At 41.3% G+C, this 26,742-nt stretch overlaps 1 protein-coding gene across 3 annotated transcripts in view; it reads right to left on the bottom strand.

The window, feature by feature from the left end:
• Positions 1-22,576, bottom strand: part of ehbp1 (EH domain binding protein 1) — a 122,023-nt gene extending 99,447 nt beyond the window's left edge. For 2 of the 3 annotated variants that reach the window (XM_086044938.1, XM_086044940.1), the window contains exons 1-5: positions 22,144-22,576; positions 20,500-20,936; positions 15,342-15,399; positions 15,069-15,164; positions 14,300-14,353 (exon numbers count right to left, since the gene is read on the bottom strand). In XM_086044938.1, the coding sequence (XP_085901064.1) occupies positions 14,300-14,353; positions 15,069-15,164; positions 15,342-15,399; positions 20,500-20,603 (312 nt within the window). In that variant the 5' untranslated portion in view covers positions 20,604-20,936; positions 22,144-22,576. The remainder of the gene's footprint in view (positions 1-14,299; positions 14,354-15,068; positions 15,165-15,341; positions 15,400-20,499; positions 20,937-22,143) is intronic. The other variant, XM_086044939.1, reaches the window with a different exon arrangement.
• Positions 22,577-26,742: the final 4,166 nt, after the last annotated feature.

Below are 26,742 nucleotides of genomic sequence, written 5' to 3'. Positions count from 1 at the left end.
AATAACAATGGTCATATATTTCAGGCTGCAAGCAATGATGAAGGAGCCCTCGCTTCTCTATTTTCAGAGCGATGCCTCAAAAAGATCTTCAATTTTGATGCCTTGCTCCATCCTGGGTAAGCAAAATAAATCTTGGTAATTTAGCGTAATAATATCTGTTTCATCAATATCCCCTAGTACAGTGTCAAAGTACTACCCTGGGTTCAGGTGCTGAATTGGTAAATAATTAAGGGGAACAGCTTTGTCTTTGAAGGTTAACAGGAAATGGCCAAAAGTGCTCTAAAAATTGCTTCATCAAACCAAAATGGCAGACTTTCTGTGCTCTTGCAGGCATGGCTTCTAGAGACTTTTTGCGGAGTCTATTTGTGATTGACATGCCTTCCAAATTTCAGATTTCGAACGGAAAATGACTCCAGGGGCTGAATTATCAATATATTCCAGGAGGACAACTTTGTCTTTAAAGGACCCCTGGAAATGAAATCCCCCCCACAACACATATAAAAAAAATTTTAAAAATCCAAGCCCTTTAAATCATTCCCTCATACTGGCAGTCAACAGAAAAGTGAGAAGCAAAAACAAACAGCGAAGGAAAGGTGAGAGGATGACACACGGGAGGAGTGATTAGTCTCCACAAGAGCAGGATTAGGCTTCCTTTAAAAACGGCAGATTACAGCAGCTGTGTTTTTTTGGGGGGGATGAACAGTCCAAACATGAGTGACACTGAGCTCTCACACGTCCTTGTTTCTCTAAACACCAAGCTACATGACACCAGCTTGTTTCATGCGCCGCCCAATGCCAGATAGATTCAGCATTATTATTAACACTTTGCACTAGGGGTGTAACAAAAACCGGTTTGAACCGGAAAACCGTTATTTGATTTAAAAGGTGCGAGTGCAATGAATCGAATCGTTCCACTTTGAAATGTACAGAGATACGCATCTAATCGTCGTTTATCGGAGGGATATATCTTAGAAGGAATTGGCACATTTAGAGTACTGACAAATTCATTCAAATGTGTGTAAAATAACAACAAAAAAGTAATTGCATCATACACTACCGGACTGAGCCATACTATTTTGATTCGAATCGCAATCTCACTGAGTCGAACCGAACCGAATCGTTCCACTTTCAAATTGAACCGTCGTCGAATCGTTTCAGACCTAGAACATATCGAAAACCATATCAAATCATCTTTTGTGGAGAGATGCACACCCCTACTATGAACTAATCCAGGGGTGTCAAACTCATTTTTGTCGCGTGCCACATTTAGTTATGGAATAATTCTTAATAACTCGGAGGGGCAGCATTACGACTGTGAACCCATGTAAACGTACGATCGCCTTATATTATCACATATACATGAAATCAGAAGACAGTAAATAGTTTGTTCAACTATTTTTCAATGTATCTTAAAGGAGGAATTGGTAACAAATGCTAATGTTGTGTTCAAAGTAAAGACAAGTTCAAAGAAACATGTTAAGTCAACACACATGATTTACCTTCGTGGGCCACATAAAACGATGTCGCGGGACAGATCTTTACCAGTGTTGAAAGGATCAGTTTGTTTTTTTTTAATCTGTGTACTTTTGTTACTGTAGTTGAGCAAACCTAATTTGCTAATATCCACGATGTTTAGGAACCCAAGAAATTCACAGGTAGAGTCCAATCTCCAAATGCTCTGTCTGTAACTTTCGCACCAAGAAAAACTTTATTTGGTGCATTTTTGTTACCGTAGGTGAGCAAACCGAACTCGCAATCATCCGAAATATTTGTTAAAAAATGAGTGCATCATATGTCAAGACAGCAAAAAAATGCTTACAGAGTTGCTATCTGCTATCCTCCCCCGGCCACATCTCTGAACGTCGCACCCTGCCTCGTCTTATCGGCGTGTCCAGAGTGCCCTCCTCTCTCCAGCTCTCCGGGGCCTTTCTTTTTGGGTGGCCCCTGGTGTGCCCCCCAACACACACTCAGACCCAGAGCGTACACTTCAGACGGGAGGCTAATGGGAAAATAAATTACCAGCCGGCAAAAAGCCCTGGCTCGGCACTTCTGCCGGGTGGAGCGAGCGGTGTGCGTTTGGGGGGCTTCGGGAGCGAAGGAGTGGTCAGGAAATAGGAAGGAGAGAAGGGTAAAAGACAGAGAGGTGGATATCAAGGGGAGGGGAAAGGAGAAAAAGATGAGGGAAAAATGGAGGACGGGGAGATGTGGCAATCCGGGGGACAGGAGAGAAAGGTCGACGGGATTATAGCTGGGAGTTCATCCCCACTCTATGAAGTGCCCGCTCATCATTTTCCCGCCATTTCACCATCTCTCGCCATCATCAAGTCACAAAATGCCAATAACATTACCACACACACACAAACACACGGTATATAGAGCCACGGAGCTAACACCTTCAGATACTGTATCTGGGATTGATTATTTCCCCTGCATGAAGCAGAACCTCAGATATCAAGCCAGAAGATTACAAAAGGTAGCCTACACTCTTGTGGCTAGTGTGTGTGTGTGTGTGTGCACGTGTATACCAAATTTCCTCAAATAATGTCTAAAACCGACTGAACTGTTGCGCAACCGACTTATTTGCCATCCAATGGAAGCGGCTCCCCTCATTGCCTTTAAATTCAGCACATGAGAGGTGTGTGGTCTACACGGCGGAGGTCCAGTCATGAGATCAGTGCACGCAAAGTACATTTAAAAGGAACTGCAAGCTCTCCACTTGTGGATGATGTAAAGTTGGCCACTCTGGCCATGCGTGTACACCTATGCCACGACGCGCTTGTGGACTTTGAACCAGCGGAACCAGTCGATCGTGATATATCGTTAAGATATATGTTTGTAGACGATGACAATATCTACGGCTTTGAAACAGAATAGAGGATAGTAATTACCACTATTTTTTTGTTTTACTTAAAAGTAGTGCTTCTTTTGCACTGACAGTTTCTTTTTACATTTTTGATTGAAACTGTAAATAAACCCATGTCTGTGTGAAAGCTACAGGTCTAAGATCGCAAATTCTTTGGAATTATGTTTCTATTTGCTACAAGGGCTGAGATATCAATCATTTTGTAGGTGTTGAATTTATGGGAAAACCTCAGGTTTTAGAGGGTGATTCTAAAGTCGGCCTTAGGTTTTAGAGTTTTGTTTCGCCAAGCACTTGAGGCCTTAGCGGGTTAACTTCCAAGCACTCGTTTTTGCTAATGTATTCCAGGGGCGTCTAATGACAACTTCCTGGTAAATCTGCAATAAGCCTCTCCATATCCACTGGCTTCTCACTTTAAGGGTGTGTTTGTTTAAAGCGTTTTTGAGATGTGGCGGCACTATGATAGGGCCCTAATCCAGAGCAAAGCTGATTTGTGTAAAGTGTGTGTATGTGTGGGGAGGGAATCGGGTGGTTTGGAGATGGCCTGTGACAAGAAACAATTGCCCCGAGTGTGAGTCTGCCTCTCTGGCGGCCCTGTTCTCTGACAAAGGTGTACTCTCCATGCTAAGTGACAAATCTGCGGAGACAAAGAGCATTAGCGGGGGCCATGCTCTGCTCCACTGACTCCGATTGTGGCCCAGTCAAAGAGAATCTAATATGGATTTTAAGAAAAGGAGAGGCACAGATTAGAATGAAAGAGAAACAATGAACACCTTCCACCGAGGGGGAATTAGCCGAGGGATTGGATAAGGAGCCGGTGCGCCTCCGTATGAGAGTGTGTGTGTGTGGGTGTGTGCGTGCGTGTGCGTGCGGGGGTGTTCTTTGACTTTTTACTGTTCCAAAAGAACAAAAGGGCTCCGCCGGTTTTGTTTATGTACAGACAAAAGCTTAACACGCTTGTGGTACATAAAAGAAGAGCCATTACACGTTTCAACCGTCAGTCGTGGTTGCGGTCAGACTTACAAATTGTCGCTTCCATGTCGACTCCAAACTAACATCAATGCAAATGTGTTTCTTTAGCTTAGGGATTCTCAATTGGTGGTATATACTGTTTTTCAGTTGAGTGTTTTATATTCATGGCCTGAATCCATTTTCATAGGAATGTTTACAGCAATTATAACTTCATTGCATGCATTCCAACCTGCGTACAAATTCAAGTTCTGTTGCCAATGAAAACACATTTTTACAAGGACACATTTTGATTTTTAACACCAAGTATGTCCATGATTAGCCTCGTAAATCATTTTGGGTCCGCCAGCCCTGCCCCTGCTTCACCAATTGTTTGTTTTCATAAACAAAATGCCAACATTCCTGATTGTAAACATAATGCTTACAACACTTCTGAGATAATACCAATAGTAGATCAATAGACAGTATCGATTTCTGAAAAAATGAAATTGCGCATATTTAGACGATATGAGGTTGCTGCTCGACAGTGGCGATATGTATTTTTAATAGCAAAACAAAGGTTGTGAAGTCAGAAGTCTCGGAGAATAGTGACAACAACCAAATATGAATGCTATTGTTCAATACTGTTGTCAAATATATCTTACAGGATTTGGTGAAATTGACAAATAACAATTTTTGGACAGATTTTTCAGCGAAAATTAAAAGAAAAATCAATTTGTAAGAAAAATTAAGTAGACAGACATGATTTGCTTTAGTGGCCACGAAATGTGATGAGGTGGGCTGGATCTGGTCCCCAGGCCTCGACTTTGACATCAGCGTCCACATGTTTTCAAAGTATGAACAATTGAACAAAATTGTTTTTCTTTATTGTTCCTAACTAGTATGTTGCTTGCATGTTGCGTTGTTTTTGCTACATCCCAGAATGATATGACTTGTGGCACACCTAATACAAGCATTTCTTTTACGACTGGAATGTGCCCTTCCTTCGCCACATCCCACCACCACCACTCCTCAAAACCCCAAGGCCTTCGAGCACAAGTCACCTCAAATTCCTGACCCAGTCACCTCTGGGTGAAGAGATTTCTATCCCCAAAAGAGACGGCGCACATTTTTTTTCCAAGAAGGGGGGGTGGGCAGGCCGAGCGTCAGTGGCCGGCTTAGCGCTGGCATCGGAGGACGTCACAAGACCCCATTCATTGCCACTCGGCAGAACAATCACCTCTCTCACCCAGTGGCTGCGCCTGTATCTTAGTTCTCTGTGGCGCTACAGCAAACGCACACAGGGAGGTAATGCCAAACATGTAGCAACTAACTATAGCATTTTGCCCAGCTATTTTAAGCAAAATCCCAACACAGGCAAGTATCTGTGGGAGCCTGCATCTACATTATACGTGGTGTCCGACCATAAAAAGATGCACAGGTAACGGCAAATAAGTTGCCAAAGAGCTAAGGCATCTGTGCGACTACTTTCCACCACAAACTAGGCATCATTCACAGTTTTGCATTGAAGGCTGTATTAAACGTCTATGCAGTACGTGAGCACAAACACAAATTATTTTTAAGGCTGTGCAATTAATCTAAATTCAATTATGATAATTACACTCCATGATTACAAAATGGGCATAATCGTAAAAAAAAAACTATTAATATGCATTTATATGCAACGCACTACGGTAGTGTTTTTCTAACTTTTTTGAGTCAGGGCACATATATTTCAAAATCCTGCAGCACACGAGCATCTGAAATTGTGGAAAAAAAAGTTTATTTGAACAAGTGTTATATTGTTCATAAAAGCATTTTTTTAATATTGAAGAATGACGTTATATTATAACGTCTTCAATAGGAATTAAATAAAGACAAAGAAAAAAGTATTTTATAATGTTTCACATTGATACTTAGTGTGAAACATGGGCCTGTTTGGATAAACATGTGTCACTAATTCGCTTGTCTCTAAACAAAGACAATTGGCGACCTGCTGCTGCCACCTGCTGGTATGCAAGAGTACTACAATGTAGTAAAGACATGATTACGCTGCCAGGCGCTAGACCGCACAGGCATACAAATTCGATAATTTCCCACGGCACACCTGACAATATCTCGCGGCACACTGGTCACAGTTTGGAAAACACTGGTTTACACAATGAAATCATACTTGACTTTATATATTTGCACCTTTTTAAAAATGTTGTAATAAATGTTGTTATGAAAGGAACTTACATCCATTTGTCTTCTGACATTGAAACATGTTCTTGTTTTGCACACAAAAATAAATGATCGTTTGAATAATCATGATTTCAATTATTACCAAACATGATTCATATTTTTTTTCATAATCGAGCAGCCCACCGCCGCCACCAAAAAAGTGGCCCCAATTTTGAATATCTGTGGAAGCATGTAGGTATCAGCGTTTTCCGTTGGCGCTCGAGCTTCAACAGGCGCACCGCAACCACAACCCAGGCATTAATTGTGAGCATGTGTGCAAGCAGGAGTATGTATGGAGGTATTAACGAACAACTCGCTAAAGCCCGTATCCCACTGAGCAGCGAAGGTTTGCCAGTGTTCGCGAAGGTAGCGAATGTTGATTTTTCTTCACGGTTCATTCACAAACTGCTCAGTGGGATACGGGCTTTACTAAGTCATCTGTCCGTCTTTTTTCGCAGCAGTTACAACATGGGCACCAATTAGGAGCATATGTGAAGCCTATATCCGGTTTTCTACGTAGCACTCGAGCATACAACGGTATATGCACATTCCAAACAACAAATGCATCCGTGCGGGTTTCTCTCGCCGCAACCGTCACCACCCATGCACGCACGCACCAGCCAAGCGGGTCAAGCTTGTGGATAAACATGGGGATTTGCCGGCTGCGATGTTTTACGGGCGACACGGGCTTGTCTCCATCGCGGGCAGCCATCTTAAGACGCGCAGAGGCAAAATAAATAACAGAGAGGGTGATAACCACGCCGCTGCCGTCGTCCGTTTGGCGCCTGATTGAGCAACGGCAGCAGTCATAATGCAACGCTGAGCACCGGAAGTCGATGTAGGAGGAGAAAACAAATGACAAGAGAGCAGAGCAGAAACACACAACATAGACTAACTAAACTCAACATAGACAGCCATACCCATAACCTTGAGGGATTGAAGTTCAGCAACAGGTGTGTTGTGGCACATTCAAAATGAAAGGTTATTAGGGTCTGAGGGTTATGTAGTTTTTTTTCCATCATGTATTAATGTGTACAAATAAAAAGCGATCGAGAAAATAAAATTCATCCGACTTTTGAGGAAGACCTGATAATCATCCAATTAGATCGGTCTGGCCCTACTATTTATTAGGGCTGCAACTAACAACTATTTTAATAATCCATTAAACGTTAATTATTTTATTGATTATTTGATGAATCGGATAAAAACGTATTTCCATCCTTTTATTCAAAATCATGAAAATGCTCAAACAAGTTAATTATGTTTTAGTCACAGGTTTGGTCCCTAACATGTCAAAAAAATAGGCTTTATTATTTCAAAATAATATTACCGGTACTTATAACCAGTTATACAATCGCAATACAAGTTATAATTCTGAAGCAAGTGAAATGCTCTTTGCCTGGCAAGAAGAAACACCTTAGCAAATGAACAACAAGGATATTTGTGTTGATTTGATATATTTCATCCTGGTTTGATTTTCATTTTTACATATTTTCACTTTTCGCGACAGGCCTCGGCCCCTAACCCCCGATAATAGCAAGGGTTACCTGTAATTAGAAAATTCGATTCGTAGTTATCGTAGGTTAGTGATAGATTACGGCGTGCTTCGACTTACTGACTTGGATTTCGTCGCTGCCTCTGGAACGGAATTACGAAGTAAACTATGGACTTCCTTGTGGAAATACTTGTTGGTGTTTTAAAATCGAATGGAATTTGTGTACAAGCTGGGAGCCTACATGAGAGCCAATGTGTATAAATGAAGAAGAAACAGTCTTTATTAGACAAATCAGACATATTGTGTGCGTGCGCGTGTGTGTGTGTGTGCGCGCGCGTTTGTGTGCCTGCGTGTGCGTGCGCCTAGCGGTGTCTGGTGACATCTGCCGCGGTGTTGGCCGGGAGTCGGAGCGCAGCGGGCTGCAGGAGCCTCAGACTAAGAAGATGAAAGCCGAGGTCACAACCTGGACCGGTGGGACGGGGGGGTGCACTCGAAAAACACAAAACACACACACACCCACACACACAAAAAAGAAAGCAACAACGTAAGGACCATCACACAACCAACACACTCACAGCGTGCTAAAGGCTTACGGCAAGACAAGGACGGCAGGCCACACGCACTCACAAACATGCACATACACACAGGATTCTTTACAAGAGTAAAGCAGACAAAACAAAGAGAGACAAAATAGAAAAGGGGGGCACAAAAGACAGTAGACAACTTTTTTTTTTTTTTTAAGGTGAGGCAAAGCCCTTCATCGTCAAGGGCATGCTACGTTAACTACCAGTAGCTTAATTTGCAAAAAGAACAACACACAAGTACAAACAGGCTATTTTTTAATAAAGTATCTTATGTTTTATATTATGGTTCCTGTTTGTCAATTCCTGGACCTCGAATTGGTAAGTAAAACTGGTTGATGGTGTGATTTTTATATTTTTATTTCTCTTGTAAGCATAACAGAGCTGTCGACGCAAACTCTTTTCGGTTCTAACGGTTCACATGTTTTCGTAGGTGCTGCTGTTTTAATTTGTAGCACAGTTCAAAATAGGCTCATTGAAGCTCTTAAATGTCAGGGTGTGAAAAAAAAAAAATGTCTATGAACTTGAAAAAAAAAAAAAAAAATGTTTATATTGCATGTTAATAGGGAGGAACTGATGCACCCGGCTGTTTGGTTGGAGACGGTTTACGTGCTTCTGTAGGTGCTGCTGTTTTTGTTCTCAACAGAGTAGAAATGTTGAGTATGTTCCGTGCCAATTGGTGAACAACACAGACAGTTACACTTACAATGTTTGTTTTTTTTCCACGATGGGGAAAAGGGAGATAACTAATAACACAGATGCTTACAATGATGCAAACAAAGTCACACAAATACAGCGATGGAGGAACAACATTTGTGCAGACACACACCTCGTGGTGGCCCGGCCAGTCAGCAGACCGGCCATGTGACGGAGGTGGTGTGGTGTGGATTAGGGGTGCGGTAAGCCTATTAGGGCGACGGGAGGGACCACCCGGCCTCGAAAGCCACCACCTACTACAACCCACGTCGACAACGGACACACACATGCACACACGCACGCACGCACACACAGTCCTCATGATAGCCAATGAAATGCCCGACAAGATGCAGACTTTTGAATGATCGTGCGACAAATTTTGCTCCGTGTGGTGTGTGTGTGTGTGTGTGTGTGCGGGTGCGTGGGTGTGTGTGTGTTGCCACATGGGGAGGGTCCACCAGGAGGGGGGTAATCAGCAGCATCTGTTGCCTCTCCTCAGGGTGATTAATTAAATTAATTTTCAAAGCACACACAGAGACACACGCACACACAACTATTTACATGCTTTGAACTACAGCACATCTATTATTTAAAATGAGCACCCGTGAGTGGGGAACAAAAACAAACAAATAAATAAATGAGGCCTTTTGAGCCCCCCAAACTACTTAAGAAATGGGCAAAATAAGCAAAAGGTGAAAACTTTGGAGACAGCGTGCGCACAAGGCACTCGAGTGCAAATTAATCCCAATTTGTCGGGCGCAGCGCAAAAAGGAGGAAACTTTTGGGATTTCATACTTCATACCAGCTTTTGTCACCTTTGCGTGAATAGCGGAGGGCTGAAATAATTGTGTTTTCCATTCCCAGAGGCCCACTCGGCGCTCACAAGCCACTGGCCTACGTAATGTGCTCCCCCTGGCACGGAGAAGAGGGGATACAATGCAGGGGGTGTGTGAGTGTGTGTGTGTGTACGTACGTGTGTGTAGGTATGAGGACGGTTTGCGGATGGTTGTTTGTGTGTTGTTACCGAGTGGGCACCAACAGTGTGCGACTGTGTGATTTGAAAATGGCTTAAATGGAGTCGGAAGCAGGGCGCGATATGGACGGGAGAGAGAGAGCAGAGTGTAGAAGCAGACAGAAAATGGCTATTGTGTATTTACGGCTACACTTCCGCCAATAAACAATAACAGCAATACATACGTCACAACATTTTGTCGAGGATAGCGAGACAGAATTCAAAACAAAAAAGAACTATGGGACAGTGGTCCCGAGTCACCGCACGCAATAGAAAAGTAGTGCTTTGGTGCCATTTGGGGCATCTTGGTGCCAAGGAACTATGTTGACGTGAGGGCAGTAGCTTCTATTAGAAAGCCCTGTCTGATACAAAAGTAGTACTTTGGTGGAATCTTTTGGTATTCATAGGCAATTATAAATATTTGTGGACGGGCATCAATTTCGTGCGGTATTTCACTATTCGCATCAATTCTCTATACCCGCTGATTACTGTATATGGTGACAAAATACCTACACCGTATTGAGACAATGACACATTTGAAATGAATATGTTGTCCCACCCTTAACTTCCACAAAACCAAGACTTTTATTTTGGGAAATCCAATTAACTCATTCACTGCCATTGACAAATGTATTTGTGTTTTCACAGTCCAGCCATTTAATCCCAGGAATTTATTTATATATTTTTTTCAAACGTTAGGTCTGAAAATGTCTGGCAGTGAATGAGTTAATGGCTTTTGAAACTTTCCCGGGATTCGGGGACATTGTGCCAAAGGCAGTCCATGATGTTTTTTTGTAAGTTTGTATCTACGAGATCCATGTTGATATGATTCAGGGGAATAATGAATCGTGTTTATCAACGTATAAGTAACTAACAAATACTAATCGAAACATAACCTCTGACTTGTTATTTGTAGACATTTGGGCAGCAGTTTTAAAGGATTAAGTGTACATTTTCAAGGATGATTGAGGACTTCATTGTGAAAAATCAGTTTTTCCAGCATTTGAGGACCGCGTTTATACATCAAACAATGCTGTATTTTGTATGTCTGTGTCTCAGGGGTCAATGTTTGTGCTTCAAAAAGGTTTGCGTGACTCATGGGAGAGGACAAGAGAGTGTTCTCAACGTATATTCAACTCGTAAAGGACACGGTTTCAATATATGCTGCGTAAATCCCCATCCACAAAGTGAAGTTGGATTGCAATCTCTTTTTTTTTTCTGGTTGATATGCAGATGCCTGAACATGTCCATCAGCACAATGCCTTCAAATAGAGCAGTACAATCTTTGTGGACTCGCAATTTGCCCACCTTTTTGATAATGTGCACCTATTTGAAAAGGGGTGAAAGGCAAGGGTAGCGTGCAATTTAGAGATACTGCCGCGCCGCCACTTATATGGGCCGCCACCTCTCCGACTTGTCGTCCTACAGCTCGCCCTCGCTTGATTATGCGACTGGCCTTGGCAGAGGAACAAATAGGCAAGGGGGTGGAAAAAAAGGCGGTGTTTGACACTGCCATTTTCAATGACAAAATACAATCTTAGCGGCGCCGATAATTCAACGGGGAGGGATTAGCCTAGCGAGAGGTTGGGCCTCCCCCAACCGCCAGATTAAGACGAAGCCAAAGCGTGGGGATCTTAAATTTCATCATCGCCGGCGTTGGGGCACAATGGCGTATTCTTCGCTTTTCTCCTCTGTCGTCTGATGAGAGGTTGAGGAGAGCTCACATCTCTCCTGACGCCATTCTTTCACATGTACCTGACTTCAGATGGCACCACATACGTAGGTGTGTGAACACATCTGTTCTTAAATTTCTCAAACACATGCAAAAAAAAAAAAACCCAAAAAAAACAGAATATGTGTGTATTACAGAATTTTAGCACATGCAAGGCAAGTGAACAAAAAAACTGTCAAGTGATGACAACGGCTAATGAAAACAGGCCACATTTGAGCCTAATTATAAGGGTAGACTACACCCTGGTGGTCAAATCGTACACAGCAGTCACTTCTGAGCTCTTAATTGGGGTCTTAACTGGACTAACTGAATAGCAGAGAAGGGGCAAAAGCAATACTTTTGCTACAGCGTACAGAGATTACTTTGATAAGGTAGGTTTGTAACTCATTTTGATCAAAATCAGTTGCAATTATTTTTTCAAATATTTAAAAAAAGATTTGGTAACATCACTATTGCATCAGACAGAAAAAAAGTATTTTTTAATTCAGATGCTTCATGACTAATCTTAGCATGTTTTAAAATGTGTTTTTCCATCTCCATAATATACGTTTACGTACATATACATGCAAACATGCATAATATTTGGGTCATAATGTTCTTAATTTTTATTACAGCTTAATTATTTTCTTTATGTATAAGTTATGGTGTTGTGCCATATTGTGATGTTATGGGTACTAAAATACAGTATATTGATTATGTTGAATAACAACTTGGCCCAGCCCTACTTTATTGATAACTATCTCCATTAGGTTTCTCATTAAGTTTGTGCATTATAAATTACGGTACTTAATCCATTCAACCATCTATTTTCAAGAGTGCTTATCCTCATTTGGGTCACAGTGAGCAGGGAGCCTACCCCAGCTGACTTTGGGTGAGAGAAGCGGATTAAGGATCAGGACCGTGATCAGGGTTTTGCAAACCTTACTGATGAACTGATGATTTGAATCAGGTGTGTTGGAATAGGGCTACACCTAAAACAGGCTGGATATGGGCTCTTGAGGACCGGACTTGGGCACCCCTGGTTTAATGGCGTTTCCATTCTATTCAGTGGTGAAAGATGTTCGGAGCTACAAGTGTTTTGAGCGCATTCTCCCTCAACAAATTAAACTCTTAAGTCAAGGCACCACTATAACAGGGAATCCAAGGAGTCCGAACAAAACTAATTTGGCAGAAGTAATATAAATGATTAGCACTTTCTTTGGCCATAATAAGTTATTGAAAAGCAACTAGGACAATGAAAATGCGTCTATTGGGGAGCATTCCACCACGGTGAAGGTGCACGACTAATTTCTGCACTGTCATGAAAGTGGTCATTAGTCAGGTATGCAGAGACCAGCCCAGAAGAAGTCACGCCGCCTCTCTTTGCTCGCGTCCTCTTAGGCGTCTCCCACGCTCTGACCGCAGAACGGCGGCTGACCTGCTTGTCATGTCTGACTTCTATCAAACACGAGAAGCCCCCCCCTTAGCCCCCCAAGCACTTTCTTATGTTGTCTCTTTGATGTGCACAAAGAAAGTGACGGGGGGGGGGGGCTTGGAGGGGTCAAAGCGCCAGCTCACCTAGCATTCTTCATGTGCCGCTGACATTCTTGGAAACATGTCTGAGTGAGGGCAATCATAGAATTCTGACATCCTTCACACATCAGATACAGTGAGCCCTCGTTTATTGCTGTTCCAGACTCACTCGAACTGCTGACACTAACAACATGCCGTAAAACACAGAGGTGCTAGTTTATAAAAGCAGAGTCAGTGTTGGCAACACAATGACTAGTGACTTTTAGCCAGTACAAAACAGCCAAAATGATCGGAAACATTTTTTTAAAGTGCGTTGCATATTACAAGAAAAGAGCCCAGTAGACATGGCTCACATCAGACATGGCTCACATTTTTACACCTGCAAAAGCAGCGATTTATCCACGTCAGAATGTTTCTACCCAAAGCATGTGCATCTAAGTTGTAAATATATTGCCACCTTTCCTCACTTGTATATGAGAGAAAATACCGTAAAAGAAGTGGAGAGGTTGCCGCCTTAATCTTTGGTGAAACGTAGGGACCAGCCAAGCCATGCCCTTTGACCAATCATTTTACGTTAAAATTGTTGAATATTTCAAATGTTAATTCATTCGGGATTGTTTTTACATACATGTTATGTCAAAAAGAATATTTTCAAAAACAGAAGCACTTATTTTTGCATTATCTGAAAAGAAAAAAAACATTTCTTTCCCATGATTTCTGGGAAGTTCATGCTGGAAAAAAAACTGTTTCAAAGCTTGTTTGGTATCGGAAGATTTAAAGCAAAACCCAGATGGGGGGAAAAAACCTAAAACCATATCTTAATTCGTATATTGTATTGTCGTGCTATTACTAAAATGGAAAAATCTAAACTAAAATTCTCAGCAACAAGGGAAAAAGTCAGAAAAGCTTGTACAGATTGTTGGGCACTGGAAACCAGGCAATCAGCCTACTTGGCTGCAACCAAACACACCTTCACGTTTGTTGTTTGGTTATCAAAAAATATGTTCTGTACGTAACAAGAAACACACTCAGATTATGTGCCAAGCAAGTCAAATCATACATCAGCAACTGACACGTAATAGCACTTTATGACCACAAGATGGCAGAACCTGCATGTCTGATGGTTAGAAGACCTACCTGTCAAACACTATGATTCAAGAATAAGCTTGGTAGAAATGAAATTAAAAAAAAAACAAAGACAGTGTCAACCCAGCTAATACAAAAATGAAAGATGACTCACATTTTCAATGACAAACGTCCATTCTTTGTCTTCAAACTCCTCAGCGTGAGGGTCCTGCAATGGCACAGAGGACTATTAGGTTATCATTCATTACAAAAACACATTTACTCAAAAATACTACAATTAAAATGCAGGAGTGGCTTGTTTTTCCAAATTTGCAAAGTGTGTTCCACTTCTCACAATTTAACTGTATAAATACAGTTTATTTAAGTCTGTAAACACATGAGGCACGTGGTATTCGTCCATTCGTGTATCCCACCTCTCCTCCCCGTGTAGCTCCTCTCTAAAGCACATTGAATTTCAAGTCCCGTCAAGCGCACACTTCATAACAGTCTTTGTAATGAAGCTCGTATTGACAAATACTTGATTTATTCATCAAGCATTGTGTTACTTAAACGAGCGTGAATGCTTGTTTATCTGCCCCTTCTCTTGCTCAAACTCAGCTGGGATAGAGTCCGCCACCCAAACGAGTACAAACATTATATAAAATGGATGGAAGGATGGATATGTACAGTAAACACTTGCGTAAAATGGCTTCTTTTCTGATTGTGGCTTGTAAACAATCAATATTGCTTACCGTCAACTACAAGGGTGGACAACACACACACACAAGTTGCTGCACCCACACACTCCAAAAACCTTTTTACTTGATGGTACTGTCTTAATAGTTTAAGTGGAGGACATTGCATTACTTACAAGCAAATTGGCAAGCAGTAAGGGGAATGTACTACATGTGGGACAGAAAAGTACAAACAACAAAAAAAGGTACCTTAAAGAGAGTGACTGTGATTTCAATGTTCTCCGGTACAGGCCACACCACTACTCCTCGGTAGGGGTTTTTGATGCCAGGCTGCCAGCTGTGAGACTGCAAGCCAGGATAAAGACAGTCAGCATTTATTTACAGGTGGACAAACAAACATCATTACAGGAAAATGTGACATGTGCAAGTCTACTAGCAATGTTCAAACGCCCTCTAGTGGAGAGAAGAAACATCCAATGGAGTTAAGTTTCCAATGTGTGTAAAATATTGCTAAGTGCAAACCTTGGAGGATTTCCGTCGACTCCTGCGCGTCCAAACGACCACCAATTTGTCTGGTTGCCTGAAACACATGACAGGAAGGAGTTGGTTGAAACCAATAATGAGTCATAGTGAAGAGCCTCTTCCACACAAAATATCCTGCAAAATTATTTTTCGCAGTGAGCCTGAAAAATTGAAACCACCTCAACAACAGAGATGCTCCAAAGTTTGAAACTATCACAAAGAACCAAGAAATTTAAAACTTTCTCAGTGATCCTGCAAAATCTTAACATCTTTCACACAGAGATCTGCAAAATGCTTCTTTCACACTGATATTGCAAAATTTGAAACAACTGAACCTCATTCACACACATACCAGAAAAATGTGAACCTTTCACACCGAGATCCCAGAAAATCGAAATCTTTCCCAGACATTTTGCAAAATTGTAAATGCTCTCAGACAGAGATTTAGGAAATTGTTCAAGCCTTTCACGCTGAAATCTGCAAAATTCCAAAGTACTTTACACTGAAATGCTGCAAATGTTTGAACCGACATTCCAGCCTTTCACATATCACACAGAATGCTAAACCTCATACACATGGTGCAAAATTTTAACAGCTTTCACTTAAAGATTACGCAAAATTCCAACCTTTCAAGATACAGTATATCCCAAAAAACTTTGAACCTCATACAAAGATGCATCACACAATTCTGATCTCTAACCAAAAAAAAATTCCCCAAAATTCCTAACTTTCACACAGAATAAAGCTAGGAAAACACAATGTTTGAAAAGGGTTGTCTGAAAAGGGATATTAATAAATTAACAGTAACAGTGAGGAAATTTATTTCACTTGATTTTTAGGTGGAAATAAGATTATTTGGGAGCGGGGGGGTAGTAATACTTATTTTTTATTTGATGACAAAGCAAAAATTAAAAATATGGGGTACTAAAAAAAAGAGATGGGAAAACATTGAAATTGGTTGAACACTTCAAGCTGAGGAAAAAGGGGGACATTTTAAAACACAAAGTTTTGAAACACACATCCACATACATACCACACACACGCAAACACACACACATCGCTCCTTGCTTAAATAAATGACGAGGCTGCCTTTGTGTCGTTGCGCCGCAGCAATGTAACATACACTTGCTGGTACATGCTGAAATTGTGAAACATTTCATACTTGTTCCGTTATGATTCAGCATAACAACGAGTCTTAAGTCATATTAAGGGTTGGTGGGGTGGCGTGAGGATGTTGTGGCTGGCCAGACCTTCCTGTGAGGCGAGTGGAAGGAAGTACTTCACTTGCAAACAGGTTCATTGGAGGGCAGCGACACAGTGACGAGACACTGCTCAGTCACCACTTCAATGCCGGCAACTCTGAAAACGGGGAATGTGAAGGGCTGGAGAAATGAAATTGCACAATCCATCTCAAGAGGATGTAATAATTACATATTTACAACTGTGGATTCCCCCCCCCCCCCCCGCACAAAATAAAAATATTACATCCAGGGAGAGAGGGTGCCCCACCTCAGTTGGGACGTCATTGTGGGTGCGTGGATTTAAGAAAATATATTTACTTTCATATTTTTACTCCCACATAACGACTCCTTTGACATGTTCCATTTATTTTAGCACGAGTGGTCAACTCTGCATCGTGGCAAACAGCTTTTACGAGACAAGGGGAGAGTTTGTCTGAGCGACATGACAGGGTGGGAGATGCCGTGATGGATGTACAGGTCCACCTGCACTGAGCGATGAAGGTCAATTCACAGTGATTGCAATGGCAGCAGAGAATAAAATGCTGTCTTAAGGCTTCTTTATACTCCCGCGCCGGCGACAACTGGCGCAGTGCATCACGTGACTGACGCACACGTCAGAAATTGTTGCGACGCGTACGACGCCGCGCGCGTTCTCCCTCGTTGACATTGCGAGTATTGCACGATTACTGTGTCAAGAGCGTGAGGGTTTGCTTCGCATGGGAGTTCATCGTGAGCAAAAAATACAGCGGAATGCATCTTTTACGTTTTTGTATTCCGCCCCCGGGCAATAGCTTTCCGGTTGGCTTTTTCTAACCATGAGGAATAGTGACTACTGCCGCCGATGGTATGGAGGGGTATTACATCTCACGCCTACGCAGAAGGTACTTAATGGTCAGCGTCGCAGTCTGTCGTTGCAGTGAATTTTTCCAGCACGACGTGCCGACAGTCGGCCCGACGCCACGGGGAGTAAGCGTCGATCACAGTTGGTCAATCTAGGCCTTTGGGGCGTATGGTTAGTGAGTTAGGGCTAAAGTGGGTTAGGGATTAGGGGTTAGGGGTTATATAGTTTGCATTAATTTAATAAACAACAACTAAATTAAAAAGCTAAACCAAAAGCAGTATTTATTTTTCTATTTACAACAAGCATCTTTTTTAGTGGTGACAGTCCTTTGAGCAAACTTCCAAAGTGGGAATGTGTCAAAGGGAGGGACGTCAGACGAGCTGGCAGGAAACGGTCGGTCTGGCAGAGGCACGATGGCTGCCCGCCACGAGGAACACATGCTGAACACAAGTAACGTGTCACAGCCTGACACGCGCTGCTCGCTGACACTCAAAACATTGACTCAACTCTCAGACACTGTCATCACTTTAAGGAGATTTTACATTCACTGGTGTTGTTTGTTACTACCTATCCACATTATATTAGATATATTAGAAATATATTAAATGGCAATAAAACTGTCCACACTAAAGCAATATTTTATATTTAAAAAAATCAATTGTGTAATGAAACTCTCAGCTCATTAATGATTTACTCTGAATTGATTTTTTGGGAGTATACAGTTCTCTCCATTTTTGACCTGCCGGCTTCTAGGACATGACATAATCAGATTATTTAATTAATAATGACCCTAAGAGTAAGCAGAAGGACATTTAAGAGGAGGACATGTTGAGAAGGAAAGTAAGGTGACACCTCTTTAAAGGCACTGAGGTCAATGATTTAGGCTATATGACCTGACAGATATTGAGAATTCAAAAAAAAAAAGAGTCATTGTGAAGGCTAGCTCACAAGTTAAAGCCAAGAAATTTCCAGGACCTTTTAGTTTCTAGAAACTAAAAAAAAAAAAAAAAAGTAAAATGTTCCAATAAAATATATTGAGCACTGCGAACCCTGCCTCAAAGGTTCCTGGACCTCACAAAATTGCCACCCTCCAAGCGTAAACCAATGGTTTAGCTAAGAAGGTTCTCCAAAATGTCCTAGTTTCCAGTTAAAGTTCTTGAATGTTCCTAACACTCTAGAACAGTGGTCACCAACCACCAGTCAACGGGCGATTTGTGGCTACTGGGCCACAAAGCAGATATAATTAAAAAATAATTATAATGGGTGTAGAGGCTAGTGTTATCACAATAACATTTTTACTTCTATATCATACCTACATAAAGTACCTCGATACCGGTACCTTCAAATGATTTTCTTTTTTTTTTATGAATTCAAAATATTAGGATATGCGTGATAAGAAAATATCATTTTAAACCTTGTTAAATACTTATGAACATCTGCACGCAAACAAACATTGTTAATACACTACTGAACAGAAAAATCATCTCTGACAGTTCTTTGGCCATTTTTAAGTCTTTGCTAGGAAAACAAGGGTATCAAAATTTTCCTCAGACAGCCCACTGCTTCTGCATTTATACTGTATGTTTATATAAGCATAATATATATCTGTACATATGTGTATTTATTCACTATAAGCTTTTACATTGCATGCCATATTCGTGACCTACTTGACTCCATTTCATGTCATCCATTGTTGATATTGACAATACATTTGCACCGTTACTGTCAAGAAAATATGTCCATTGAATTGATAATGACTCAACGTAGTTTGCTTTCCGCCGCCACAATAATGAACTGCGCTGTTATTACCGAGATAAAACTTCAATAAAAGACATCTTAAACCTAGCAAAGAAGCACAAACACACAAACGGGGTTACAGATGAACATAAACAATGACCTATGCGTGAAACTTTTCGTTTTAGTAAACGTCTAAATAAAGCAAAAAGCTATAAAATAGCAGAAAAAGCCGAGCTCACGTTGGGTGTATGTGTGGGGGGGACAAGTGTGGCACTGGCTGCATAATTTGAGCCCACCCAGCCTTCACTCTGCTCTAGGAAGACAAGTACATTCTCCTCATTCCATTCCCTGACACATCTGTTCCGGGTCCAGGCGGTGTGCCGGGGCCTGCGTCGATCCCGCCTACGGCCGAGCTGATTAACAATATGTGCCTGCGGGCCAAGGATCTCTGCAATCTCTATGCAATTTTTCTAGCCCTCTTCCTGGAAAAGCAAAGTTTCTCCTGGCAGAATGGAACACTTACTGAACCCTTTACATTAATACATTGTAATTCAGTATATGTGTACGGTTTTTTCAGTATATCTCTGCACCATGTATATGTCATAATAGGACCTCTGAGGATAAAGACTGTCATCTGCATCGAAATGCTGGTAGACATCAGATGTGAATACGATTTCTACAAATAACCTTTTTCAGGGTCCAGCACAGAGTACCTTAAGGTTAGCATATCTGGCTCACAGTTTAGTTTGGGGTTTGAATCTCAACTCTGGCCTTCCAGTGTAGCATTTGCATGTTCTTGCAGTGATTGCGTGGCTTTCCTCTGAATGGAAATTTGGATAGAATGTTTTGTTTTTTTTAATCTGATTAATCAATTAATCCCCCCAAAATTGAAAAATTAATCGAATATTAAATGAATCGTTAGTGAAAATTTGTAAAATTGAAAAATGTACATCAATAAATGTCATCGGAATGGTATCGGCCAACCTCACTCATGGATAATCGGTAAAGGCAGCATGAAACCCTGATCAAAACACGCCCACTATGAATAATTACAAACAGTCTTGTGATGTTTTGTACATCTCTGGTTTGGGTTTTGTGCCACACAGTGCAGTTGACAGTTGTCCACAGCGGATTGCCGTAGCATCCCTAGAGGAGGTAATGTTCCTCAAACACATCCGTCCCAATAAAAAAAAAAAACAATGCCTGCTTACAAGTCGACACCACGCCGACAAGCCTACACACTAAAGTCTGTGTGTCAAATATGGCCGAGAGAAATTAACTCCACATTCCAACACACACACACGCACATGCATGACACCGTGTACACTCCGCAACTCACCATTTCTTGGTGCATTCCACCATCAGCTCCTGGTAGGACGCCACGAACTGGAATTTGGAGGCGTGCTTCCCAACACGTTGCAGTCGCTTCCAAACCGAGGCCATGTTGTAGATATCCCGTCCCCCAGGGAGATGGTGGGGGATGCTCCTTTGTTTATGTTTTTTTCTTCTTCCCTGTTCGCACCACTTCACGCCAGTCTTTACCGCTGCCAGGCAGCCACCAGACACATAGTTAACGTCTTAGCGGAAGACACACACACGATAAGACATCCGAGAACGGCAGCGGAGGGAGAAATCCCAATGTCAGGACTCAGGATCTCGGCGGCACAAGCGCGGTGCGACGTGCATTATCTTGCGAAGGAAAACATTCCACAATTTCTAGCGGCATGATGAGTAATCCGCTGGGTGTTGATGCTATTGTGACATCCCAGGAGGCTCCTGCAAAGGAGAGGCAAAAGTCAGCAGAGTTTGAGATGAAGCCATATTACACAAAAAGGCATTTTAGTATTGCATTGTAAAAGACAGAAAGCCATTTGTAACGGTTAAGATTGGTCAATAATTTATAAAAATGACACCCACACACATGGTCTGACCAATAGTATATATTAGAAAAAAATAATACATTCATCAAATTGTGACATTATGGTTCCGGCCCGATGCCACTTGTAACCAACTAATCATATTTTTTTTCCTTATTCAGAGCAGGGCTTGCTATTGGCCAGGGTTAATTGTATATTTATGCCTTAGAGGTTTTTTTCATACAAATATTTACTGGATTTATGGCAGCAGTTAACGGCACGATCCGATTTATGTCTATATTCTGGTTACGTCGCCAGAGTAAAAGTAGGGACGCACGATATTGGGAAAAACGTGATATGCGATATGGGTGTTGAATATTGAGATATTGACATGATTGCGATATTTAATACATATCTAATTAAATCACATTATTTTCATCTCATTTAAGAAATACATTTTTAATGCAGTGCAATAAGTACACTCCATGTAACCCTAGCTAATTCTTTGTAATAACTTACCATTTTTATATGTAGATATTTTTTCAATTATTTGGTGTTAGTAACGCCCCATTGATACTGTTCACTTATTGGAAATGAGCATTTAAGGTTGCACCTGATTGGTCAAGGTCAGAGAAAAGCATACGATTACATATGAAACATTGCAATACGCATATTGCACGGGCCATTATGGCGATGACAATATTTTGTCGCTATATTGTGCAGCATTAGTAGAAAGGAACAAAACCGTCGTAAGCCGAGGACCTCCTGCATCTTAATTAAGAGAGTTCCAAACAAAACAGGTTAATATATAAGGATGTTGGTCAATTAAACTGTTGAGTCAGCCAGTAAGATAAATGCAATGGGATTCAAAAGTCTGTCAAGCGTTAAAGCCACCATGCAGTTACAAAGCCACGTACACTAAAACAACCAAAGACATATTGCCACATGCTATTTTTAGGGAGAACATGCTGTTGAATCCAGAGAGTAGTCTGTGTCGCATTGGAATTTTTTTTTTTTTTTTTTTGATGCTGTTAAATCCAGTTAGTAGTCGGTGCCACGGTCCGTACACCGCTAACTTCAAGGGGCTAACGTGACTTTCGGAGCCACTGAGCCCGGATGACACTCACCTTGTCGTGATAGCCTACGCCCCGGCTGTCGGGTAACCTTAACGGGAAGTCCCGGCGAGATGTCTGGGAAAAATTATCAATTATTAATGGTCGCCTTCGTTACGGTAGCATCAAACCCCTACTCCTACTACTACTACTACTAGCAAGCTAGCCTGTTAGCTTGTAGCCATCATAACAGAGCGCGAATGAAAACCGTTGCTCGGCCGCCTTTGACACATTAGCTCCGAAGGGTTCCAGCGGAGTCACAAGTGACTCGTAGGTGACATTCTTAGGAACTTGTGCCTCCCGTGGTAGTTCATTTAAAGGGAATTAAACCCTCGTGAAAACCCGGCAGCGACTCCCACGGTAAAGAAAAGTGGGGATAGTTGGAAGTACTTTGACCGCCCGCTTTCTGAAAAGGTAGCCAACATTCGCAAGGATTCCTTTTACAAAATAAAATAAAAATCGACTACATCCGGACAATTGACGCAAACGCCCGTATTGTAAATACCCTTACATATATTTTACCAATACACAAATATCTATTAAAACCCGTGTTAATGACTTTAAGATATTTAACCTTCAAATTATTACATTTACAGGAAGTTTAAGCTTGTATTTTGAAGGATGCTCAACACGTTTTCCGGCACAGCCTATTTTTCTTCCTCTCACTTGATTTTCATCTCTTCGCCGCCTTGATGGATGACTGAAAAACGAAGAAACGCCTCCGGGAATCTCTCCTTGGTGGCATTTTTCTACCATATACAGCGTGTTGACGCTCCACCAGGCACTCTGGGACTTGTTGTTTCCACAAGAAGAACGTATTGTGGAAAAAGAAAAAGAAAAAGAAAATTACAAAAATACGCATGGGATTCATCTTATTTTCACCTTCAAACTCCACTATCTGATACCAACAAAACAAATGTTACAGTGGCTATACTCGATTTATGATAAGTTACGCTAGTAATACATTGCAATAAATATTTGTATGAAAAAAGTACTTATTTTTACAGTGCACAGGCAAGTCCAATTAGTTCTCGCCTTCAGTATATTACTCTGTTGCACCACACATGCTGGGAAGCAGCACTGAGGTCTACTTAGAAGAGAGTCCGCGAAAGAAGAAGAGGCAGAGACGTTCCCCAACTACAGTATAAGATTCAATAATGGTTGTTATTCCCAAGGTAGAGAGAATGTATTCCTGGGAATATTGTTGTACTATTGTATTATGTTTTTATATGCTTCTGCTGCGTGAGTGCCTACTGCAGCTGTTGTTTGTGTCTTCACATTTTAGTAGACAGCCACGTATTCACGGTTTGGCCTTCATAAAGTCACCCATTCGAAATTATTTTTTTCACAAGCCACCCCGTTATCCACAGGAACCCCCGCTTTATCTTTTTTTTTTTTACCCAATCCCCAACGTATTTATATATTTTTTTCCATTGTAATTTTTAAGGAGCATAATTTATTCTCAGATTTCAATTTTCACAATTGAGCTGTACTCTGTATGTTAGCGTTAAGATAGTAGAATTTTGTTTGAAGAAATTATCTGGTTTGGTTGAACATTTTGGTGTTTAAAGATGAGTATAAGTTTTACAGGCAACTTCAACTGGTAGTAACAAATAGTTTGGAGCAAGCGTGCTTTACCTCTTATATGAAGAATCATTTGAGCGAACAAGTCTTCAGTGTACTGTAAATTTTACAGTATAAAATGTGTGTATAATGTGTATTGTGATGCATGTAAAGGTGTTCAAAGCATATGGGAGGGATACAACTCTAAAATGTCTTTTTTTTTAATGTGAATTTTTTCAGGGAAGGTATTGCCCTGCAATAAACGGGTTCACTGAGATACTGTAGCTGCCTCCACTGCAAAGTGATCAGTTGGGGACTTAAAATTAAACATATCGACTGCTACAAGGACTTGAGGTGAATCCAGACACAAGAAAGCATTGTGGTATCAAAGCTTTGTGCTAATGAGCCTTTCATTTCCTGCTTCGTCTGCATGAATAAGTTAGCGAGCACAGAATCGATAGCGAACAGGTCGACACACATCCTTGTTGTAAGTGGAGGGCAGGCGGTGGGAAGCAGGCGAAAAGATGAACTGAATAACAAGAAATGGGGATATTATCCATGCACATCTCTACCTATGCCCACAACAATCTCTAAAAAGATAAAAACAATCGCCACAATATTTGGGATTTAATAGACATTAAGTGTTTTCCTCTCCATAAAAAAGCTACGTGATGTCAGACAACAGGAATCGATCTTCGAGAAAATCTATGAGGGCAACTCTAGCTATATCTGCATCAATTTCAGAAAATATCAAAACAATTGCGCCAGTATTTTAGATTTTATGGACATTAACATCTTCCTCTGCAGAAATGCACACTGCAGTCGCTTAATGCAAAACGCTTAATGTCCATAAAATAAAAAATAGTGAGGCGATCGTTTTGATATTTTCAGAGGTCGAAGTAGGCATGAGTCGAGATGTGCATGTGACTTTCAGTGACGATTCATACATTTCTGACAATAAGCTATATAAAGCTTTTTTACACTTACCAGTACATTAAAGGGACGGTGGGGCCGGGATGGCCCTGGTTTCATTAATAAGTTCATTTTATATAGTTTTTGATGAGGAAAATGAGTTGTCATTTTCTATATTATCAATAAATTTTGGAGAAATTAGGAAAAAAAGTGACCCCATGAATAACGCCTCTTGTTAATGTTCTGTCCTTGTTCGGTCTGAGTCACTGAAGGAACCGATTACAAACTCTCCACTGGAAATCTTTGTACTTTTATTGCATATAACGTCCAAAAACGGTGATCAATTGGCACCAAAATTTATGTGGACATCCCTACTAATGCCCACTTCAACATATCAAAAGGATTAACCTCTCTGTGGCTGATTTATATGAGAATGAGGAAATGTGAGCAGAGGACGATGAGGAGAGGATGCTGGGACGAGCGCACACTGCTTCTTTGCTATTAAAACAAAAAACAAAACAAAAAACACCGCTTCTTTGCTGATCACAGTTAGGACGGGCGAGGCATTAAACACCAGTCAGGATATTTACAGAAACTGAAGTGGGAATGAATGGACGTGCACATTTATTTGGATGAGGAATGCCCCCAGTTTTTTGACCGACAACACGCCGTCCAATGGTACGTAACAGCCGAAATGGTGCGTTCCAATGCGGCCACACTCGGTTGTGGAGTCGGATGCGCACGACCAAGACACTCCTGGTGTTCGATGAGGTCTTACATCACTCTGACGCCGCTTCACTCTCGCGGCTGCAAGCGGTGTCGGACAACCCACGCAACTGCTTGGGAGGCAACCCCGTGACATGAAGACGCAGTCTCATGATCGCCTCCACACGCCGCGCGGACAGTAAGGAGCTAATGTTGTTGTTGTTGTCTTTTTCATTTTTAAGTAATCTTTTTTTTTATTATTATTATTTCTTAGGTTTTAAGAACATCAAAAGTGTGACAGGTTAATGGGAACCCACCAGTTGGCGGCTGTGCATTTGGAACATGGGCCTTCAGTGGAGACTTAAGTGACATAATCCTATCATATAAATAGATAGATTCACTACAGTAGTTACAAAACTTTTGAGCCATGGTGAGATGGACGTTTTGGGCTATTTGGGGCATGGCGTCATGAAAGACTTCCTGTACTGCTGGGGAAAAAAGACATTGGGAGCTTCTGAGTCACTCCTTCCACATACTGCAGCATGTGATGTTTTTTTCCTCTCTGTTTTGTGAGGTTACCTCACATAATTCCAGGAAATGAACAAGTTTAGTAAGCAAGATGAGTTTTTATAAAGAATCCTTTGAAACTGCTTAACATGCTGAAACGGCTGTGGTTCATTTATGCGTTGCTGCCCTCTGTTGGCGCGAGGCGAGCACTGCACGAAGCACGTTCAGGGGGTATTTTTTTAAATGTCCATTTGTGCCTTGAGATACGAGTGGCCCGACTAACAGGTACATTCGGACATTTTTTTTTTGCTTTTTAAATGGACTATTCTTGTAATTTTTTTCCTCATAATTCCAACTTCATTTATTTTTATAACTTGCTTAAAAATGTTTAAGCATAATTGAAGGAAATCCCAGCAAAAGATGTGTTTCTATAAATGGAGAAAATATTGAAAGCGAAAGCAAATCCCAGCAAAAAAAAAAGCAATAATTGTTCTGACAGTGTCATTCACTTTTTCTATGAGCAAAGGGGGAAAAATGATTACAATGACTATCATGCAGGAAGCAAATTTGAGAAGAAAAAAGTAAAACGTGTTTTCAATAATGTCACTGTCATATTCTTTGTCCATAGTCGAAATCGAAATATAATTTTTTTGAGAAACAAAACAAAAAGATTGTTTATTCTTTAGGCCACGGGTGGGCAATTCCAGCCCTCGAGGACCGGTATCCTGCCAGTTTTCCAACTCTCCCTGCTGTAACACAACGGGTTCAAATGATCATATACTCAGCAAGGTCTGCAGAAGCTGGATAACGATCCTGATCATTTGAATCAGGTGGGTTGCACCAGGGTGACATTGAAAACATGCAGGAAACCGGCCCTCGAGGGCAGGAATTGCCCACCCCTGCTTTAGGCCACATCATCCAGCCCTA

This window comes from Filicampus tigris, chromosome 11, assembly GCF_054856515.1.
Source record: "Filicampus tigris isolate MCC_2025a chromosome 11, RoL_Ftig_1.0, whole genome shotgun sequence".
Classification (NCBI taxonomy): Eukaryota; Metazoa; Chordata; class Actinopteri; order Syngnathiformes; family Syngnathidae; genus Filicampus; species Filicampus tigris.
This window is presented reverse-complemented; position numbering and strand designations above follow the sequence as displayed.